The sequence below is a fragment of the Oncorhynchus keta genome, chromosome 30, assembly GCF_023373465.1.
Source record: "Oncorhynchus keta strain PuntledgeMale-10-30-2019 chromosome 30, Oket_V2, whole genome shotgun sequence".
NCBI classification, from domain to species: domain Eukaryota; kingdom Metazoa; phylum Chordata; class Actinopteri; order Salmoniformes; family Salmonidae; genus Oncorhynchus; species Oncorhynchus keta.
The window spans coordinates 2,115,870-2,123,369 of record NC_068450.1 but is presented as its reverse complement, the minus strand read 5'-3'; the positions used below and the strand labels follow the sequence as shown (position 1 = coordinate 2,123,369).

At 44.5% G+C, this 7,500-nt stretch overlaps 1 protein-coding gene and 1 pseudogene across 1 annotated transcript in view; one reads left to right on the top strand and one right to left on the bottom strand.

The window, feature by feature from the left end:
• The window catches only part of LOC118383211 (cis-aconitate decarboxylase-like), a 12,618-nt pseudogene extending 8,658 nt beyond the window's left edge, over nt 1-3,960 (bottom strand).
• A 257-nt stretch (nt 3,961-4,217) lies between these two features.
• LOC127913811 (uncharacterized) overlaps nt 4,218-7,500 on the top strand; it is a 3,994-nt gene continuing 711 nt past the window's right edge. Inside the window, exons 1-3 of the mRNA XM_052487222.1 lie at nt 4,218-4,346; nt 6,137-6,314; nt 7,141-7,500. The exon at nt 7,141-7,500 is cut by the window's right edge and continues 711 nt beyond it. Coding sequence (XP_052343182.1) covers nt 6,158-6,314; nt 7,141-7,500 — 517 coding nt within the window. The 5' untranslated portion in view covers nt 4,218-4,346; nt 6,137-6,157. The remainder of the gene's footprint in view (nt 4,347-6,136; nt 6,315-7,140) is intronic.

Sequence of the window (7,500 nt, the reverse complement as noted above, 5' to 3'; positions counted from 1 at the left end):
GCCAGATACTGAGCCAGAGGGTAACAATACTATGCCAGATACTGAGCCAGAGGGTTACAATACTCTGCCAGATACTGAGCCAGAGGGTAACAATACTCTGCCAGATACTGAGCCAGAGGGTTACAATACTCTGCCAGATACTGAGCCAGAGGGTTACAATACTCTGCCAGATACTGAGCCAGAGGGTTACAATACTCTGCCAGATACTGAGCCAGAGGGTAACAATACTCTGCCAGATACTGAGCCAGAGGTTAACAATACTATGCCAGATACTGAGCCAGAGGGTTACAATACTCTGCCAGATACTGAGCCAGAGGGTTACAATACTCTGCCAGATACTGAGCCAGAGGGTAACAATACTCTGCCAGATACTGAGCCAGAGGGTTACAATACTCTGCCAGATACTGAGCCAGAGGGTAACAATACTCTGCCAGATACTGAGCCAGAGGTTAACAATACTCTGCCAGATACTGAGCCAGAGGGTAACAATACTCTGCCAGATACTGAGCCAGAGGTTAACAATACTATGCCAGATACTGAGCCAGAGGTTAACAATACTATGCCAGATACTGAGCCAGAGGGTAACAATACTATGCCAGATACTGAGCCAGAGGTTAACAATACTCTGCCAGATACTGAGCCATTGGGTAACAATACTCTGCCAGATACTGAGCCAGAGGGTAACAATACTCTGCCAGATACTGAGCCAGAGGGTAACAATACTCTGCCAGATACTGAGCCAGAGGGTAACAATACTCTGCCAGATACTGAGCCAGAGGGTAACAATACTCTGCCAGATACTGAGCCAGAGGGTAACAATACTCTGCCAGATACTGAGCCAGATGGTAACAATACTCTGCCACATACTGAGCCAGATGGTAACAATACTCTGCCAGATACTGAGCCAGAGGGTAACAATACTCTGCCAGATACTGAGCCAGAGGGTAACAATACTATGCCACCAGATACTGAGCCAGAGGTTAACAATACTCTGCCAGATACTGAGCCAGAGGGTAACAATACTATGCCAGATACTGAGCCAGAGGGTAACAATACTCTGCCAGATACTGAGCCAGAGGGTAACAATACTCTGCCAGATACTGAGCCAGAGGGTAACAATACTCTGCCAGATACTGAGCCAGAGGGTAACAATACTCTGCCAGATACTGAGCCAGAGGGTAACAATACTATGCCAGATACTGAGCCAGAGGGTTACAATACTCTGCCAGATACTGAGCCAGAGGGTAACAATACTCTGCCAGATACTGAGCCAGAGGGTAACAATACTATGCCAGATACTGAGCCAGAGGGTTACAATACTCTGCCAGATACTGAGCCAGAGGTTAACAATACTATGCCAGATACTGAGCCAGAGGTTACAATACTATGCCAGATACTGAGCCAGAGGGTAACAATACTCTGCCAGATACTGAGCCAGAGGGTAACAATACTCTGCCAGATACTGAGCCAGAGGGTAACAATACTATGCCAGATACTGAGCCAGAGGGTAACAATACTCTGCCAGATACTGAGCCAGAGGGTAACAATACTCTGCCAGATACTGAGCCAGAGGGTAACAATACTATGCCAGATACTGAGCCAGAGGTTAACAATACTCTGCCAGATACTGAGCCAGAAACATGGCACTAGAGCAACATATCAGCACGAAACATGGTAGCAACACAACATGGTAGCAGTGCAACATGGTAGCAGCACAACATGGGAGCAGCTCAACATGGTACCAGCACAACATGGTAGCAGCACAACATGGGAGCAGCTCAACATGGTAGCAGAACAACAGCACAACATGGTAGCAGCATAACATGGCAGCAGAACAACATGGGAGCAGCTCAACATGGTAGCAGCACAACATGGTAGAAATGCAACATGGAAGCAACACAACATAGTAGCATCACAACATGGTAGCAACACAACATGGTAGCAACACAACATAGTAGCATCACCACATGGTAGCAACACAACATGGCAGCAGAACAACATGGTATCAGAGCAACATGGTAGAAATGCAACATGGAAGCAACACAACATGGTAGCAACACAACATAGTAGCATCACAACATGGTAGCAACACAAAATGGTAGCAGCGCAACATGGAAGCAACACAACATGGAAGCAACACAGCATGGTAGCAGAACAACAGCACAACATGGTAGCAACCGAAACATGGAATCAACACAACATCGTAGCAGCACAACATGGCAGAAGCACATGGTAGTAACACAACATGGCAGAAGCACATGGTAGTAACACAACATGGCAGAAGCACATGGTAGTAACACAACATGGCAGAAGCACATGGTAGTAACACAACATGGCAGAAGCACATGGTAGTAGCACAACATGGCAGAAGCACATGGTAGTAACACAACATGGCAGAAGCACATGGTAGTAACACAACATGGCAGAAGCACATGGTAGTAACACAACATGGCAGAAGCACATGGTAGTAACACAACATGGCAGAAGCACATGGTAGTAACACAACATGGCAGAAGCACATGGTAGTAACACAACATGGCAGAAGCACAACAGCTTAACATGGTAAAGGTAGCAGTGAAGCACAATATGGAAGCAACACAACATGGTAGCAGTACAACATGGTAGCAACACAACATGGTAGCAGCACAACATGGAAGCAACACAACATGGTAGCAGAGCACCATGGTAGCAGCACAACATGGAAGCAACACAACATGGTAGCAACACAACATGGTAGCAGAGCAACATGGAAGCAACACAACATGGTAGGAACACAACATGGTAGCAACACAACATGGTAGCAACACAACATGGAAGCAACACAACATGGTAGCAACACAACATGGTAGCAACACAACATGGAAGCAACACAACATGGTAGCAACACAACATGGTAGCAACACAACATGGTAGCAACACAACATGGTAGCAGCACAACATGGTAGCAGAGCAACATTGTATCAGCACAACATGGAAGCAACACAACATGGTAGCAACACAACATGGTAGCAACACAACATGGAAGCAACACAACATGGAAGCAACACAACATGGAAGCAACACAACATGGTAGCAACACAACATGGTTAAAGCTCAACATGCCACAGACAGGTTTCTAGGTCTCTAACCTCTAACCTCTACTAATGTATTGGCAGGTTTCTAGGTTTCTAACCTCTAACCTCTACTAATGTATTGGCAGGTGTCTAGGTCTCTAACCTCTAACCTCTACTAATGTACAGACAGGTTCCTCGGTCTCTAACCTCTAACCTCTACTAATGTACAGACAGGTTTATAGGTCTCTAACCTCTAACCTCTACTAATGTACTGGCAGGTTTCTAGGTCTCTAACCTCTAACCTCTACTAATGTACAGACAGGTTTCTAGGTCTCTAACCTCTAACCTCTACTAATGTATTGACAGGTTTCTAGGTCTCTAACCTGTAACCTCTACTAATGTACAGACAGGTTTATAGGTCTCTAACCTCTAACCTCTACTAGTGTACAGACAGGTTTCTAGGTCTCTAACCTCTAACCTCTACTAGTGTACTGGCAGGTTCCTAGGTCTCTAACCTCTAACCTCTACTAGTGTACTGACAGGTTTATAGGTCTCTAACCTCTACTAGTGTACTGACAGGTTTATAGGTCTCTAACCTATAACCTCTACTAATGTACAGACAGGTTTCTAGGTCTCTAACACAATGAGGCAGTTGAAGAGAAAGAGACCTATACATTTCAAACTAAATAATTTAATATAAGTCTCATATACTGTAGGTTATGCCTGGTGACCATATTGACCACATGACTGAGTCTTACCTGTACTTTGGAGAGCATGTCTGTCTGTCTGTTTTTGATCTCTTCTCTTTGTTTCTCCTCTCTCTTCTTTGTCGGCGTGGGATCAATGGATGGGTGGATGATGTAGCGTCGGTAGGGAGGATGCAGGTTGTCTCTCAGGTGAGCTCTGCCTGTCTTATATACTGCAGAATGGACAAAAGGTCTAAACTGATAGACAACAGGGAGAGGGGCAGGAACTTCCAGAACACCACCTCTACTCCAATCACAACCTGAGATTTTTCCTCCTCCTCATCATCATCAGAAGGAAGTAATTGACTTCTTAGGTAAGGTATGATGTCACCACTCAAAGGTGGGACCAGGGGAACTCCAGAAACTCCTCCCACCCTGAAGACAGGATATTTCTGGTGATAAACATCAACATTCCTCCGGAGCATCAGATTAACAGCCTTTCTCTCTCTCCGTCCCAGCATCACCTCTTCTCTCTCTCCGTCCCAGCATCACCTCTTCTCTCTCTCAGCCTGACAATCATCATTATCACCATCTTGTCCACCGCCAGGTAAAAACTCTGTCTTACTTGTCACTGAATAATCTGTCCATCTCTTCCCTCTGTAAATGCACTGTATAGGCTAGTTTCAGATCAAACAATATATTATATTAAAACATTCATGGCACGATTAGAAATAACATGTATTTGATGTAAATATGAATGTTAAAGAAAGTTAAAAACAGCTTTTAGCACCGTGGAGAAGTTGTCTGACAAGTTAGCAGAGACTCAGTGGAGAAATGGTAAAATGGTGAGAGAGAGAGATGAGGACAGGAGAGCAGAGTGGGGAGTGGAGAGTGGAGAGTAGAGTGAGAGCGAGTGTGAGTGAGAGAGAGTGAGAGAGAGAGAGAGAGATGAGGATAGCAGAGTAGAGTGTGAGAGAGAGAGAGAGAGAGAGAGGGAGAGAGAGATGAGGACAGGAGAGCAGAGTAGAGAGTGGAGAGAGTGTGAGAGAGAGTGTGAGAGAGTGTGAGTGAGAGAGAGTGAGAGAGAGAGAGAGAGGTCTGATATTAGTAGAAGACCTCTAGTAAACTAAAAACAGTCCTCAACTTAATAATATACTTGATGTTTGACAGTCTAACAGATATACAGTATGTCAGTCTAACAGATATACAGTATGACAGTCTAACAGATATACAGTATGACAGTCTAGCAGATATACAGTATGACAGTCTAACAGATATACAGTATGACAGTCTAACAGATATACAGTATGACAGTCTAACAGATATACAGTATGACAGTCTAACAGATATACAGTATGACAGTCTAGCAGATATACAGTATGACAGTCTAACAGATATACAGTATGACAGTCTAACAGATATACAGTATGACAGTCTAACAGATATACAGTATGACAGTCTAACAGATATACAGTATGACAGTCTAACAGATATACAGTATGACAGTCTAACAGATATACAGTATGACAGTCTAACAGATATACAGTATGACAGTCTAACAGATATACAGTATGACAGTCTAACAGATATACAGTATGACAGTCTAACAGATATACAGTATGACAGTCTAACAGATATTCTGTAATAATTCCTAAATGTTTTCTCATAATAAGTGTAGTTTGCTATGTTCCATCTAGAGGGAGCTGTGATCTTTATGTTCACTGATAAATAACATGAAGTATTGAGATAAATCTGGCCTGCTTCGTATCCAGGAAGTCTGTCAGACTAGGACTGCTGAGATAGGATCAGTTAACATGAAGAATATCTGTCTGTCTGTCTGTCTGTCTGTCTGTCTGTCTGTCTGTCTGTCTGTCTGTCTGTCTGTCTAACGCCCCTCTGTCGAGGATGTGTCCTTCATGATGGCCTGGCTCGGTGATATCAGCAGCTCTCCAAATATATCTTCAGGTTTATTATCCAAAACACATTTATACCAGAAACACATTTATACTTTCCTTCCATTCCACAGGATATAGAAAAGAGCTAATATTAGGTTTAAGAGTATAGCTAGAGGAAGGCTTAGCTAGTCTCAGCCCTGGGTTGGAGGAGTGTGTTGACAGACAGACAAGCCAACCACACCAGCTAGGCTGCATCCTAAATGACCCCTCCTCCCTATATACTGTAGTGCACTACTTTTGACCAGGTTCCCCATAGGAGAGAGGGAGCCAAGGGGGGCTCAGTCTACAACCTTGGGGTTAAACATTTGACCTAAGGCTGGAATAAAAGCCTACTGAATAACGTCTATTTTCATCATTCAGCCGTCTCTCTCACTCTTTCTTCATTTTCCAGTTGTCTCTCTCATGGTGACATGATATTAGGATCTTCTCTGTTGTTTTACAGCTGTAGCTAAACCACTGCGCCATGGCAACCTTGGATGGTTTTCCCGCCAGTTTTTATGGGGAGCCGGGGGTGTTGGGTATGTTGGCCAATGGGATCAGTGCGTTCCTGGTTCTACTGCAGAACTTCAACACAGCTCGAACCGGAGTATCTGCCCAGGGGGTGGAGAACATTCTGGCAGGTACGCTAATCAATCCATCCATCACGATCGCTTTCACAATGACTAACCCTACTCTTTTCCCTGTTCACAATGACTAACCCTACTCTTTTCCCTGTTCACAATGACTAACCCTACTCTTTTCCCTGTTCACAATGACTAACCCTACTCTTTTCCCTGTTCACAATGACTAACCCTACTCTTTTCCCTGTTCACAATGACTAACCCTACTCTGTTCCCTGTTCACAATGACTAACCCTACTCTGTTCCCTGTTCACAATGACTAACCCTACTCTTTTCCCTGTTCACAATGACTAACCCTACTCTTTTCCCTGTTCACAATGACTAACCCTACTCTTTTCCCTGTTCACAATGACTAACCCTACTCTTTTCCCTGTTCACAATGACTAACCCTACTCTTTTCCCTGTTCACAATGACTAACCCTACTCTTTTCCCTGTTCACAATGACTAACCCTACTCTTTTCCCTGTTCACAATGACTAACCCTACTCTTTCCCCTGTTCACAATGACTAACCCTACTCTTTTCTCTGTTCACAATGACTAACCCTACTCTTTTCCTGTTCACAATGACTAACCCTACTCTTTTCCCTGTTCACAATGACTAACCCTACTCTGTTCCCTGTTCACAATGACTAACCCTACTCTTTTCCCTGTTCACAATGACTAACCCTACTCTTTTCCCTGTTCACAATGACTAACCCTACTCTGTTCCCTGTTCACAATGACTAACCCTACTCTGTTCCCTGTTCACAATGACTAACCCTACTCTGTTCCCTGTTCTTATTGTGTTGTGTTTCAGGTGTTCAACATCATTGTGTTGTGTTTCAGGTGTTCATCTCATCCTGATAGGTGGAGTGTGTCAGCTGATTGCCGGCCTCCTGTCGTTCCGTAAATACGACCACCTGAGTGGCACCGCCTTCATTGGCTATGCAGCTCTCTGGGGCAGCTATGGTGCCACACGCATCTTCCTGGGTGCATCCCAATCAATCACAACTAACCTGACCATGTCACATGACCTGATGAGTAACGCGACCCCGCTCACTTCCCTCACGACCAACCTATCTCTGTCGGCTGAACTCTGGAACAGCACCTCGCAGAGCCCTGATTGGCTGTCTCTCCTGCTCATCCCCCATTCTGCCATCGCGGGATTGGTCCCCTACATCCTTCTATCCTTCCTATTGGCCTTCT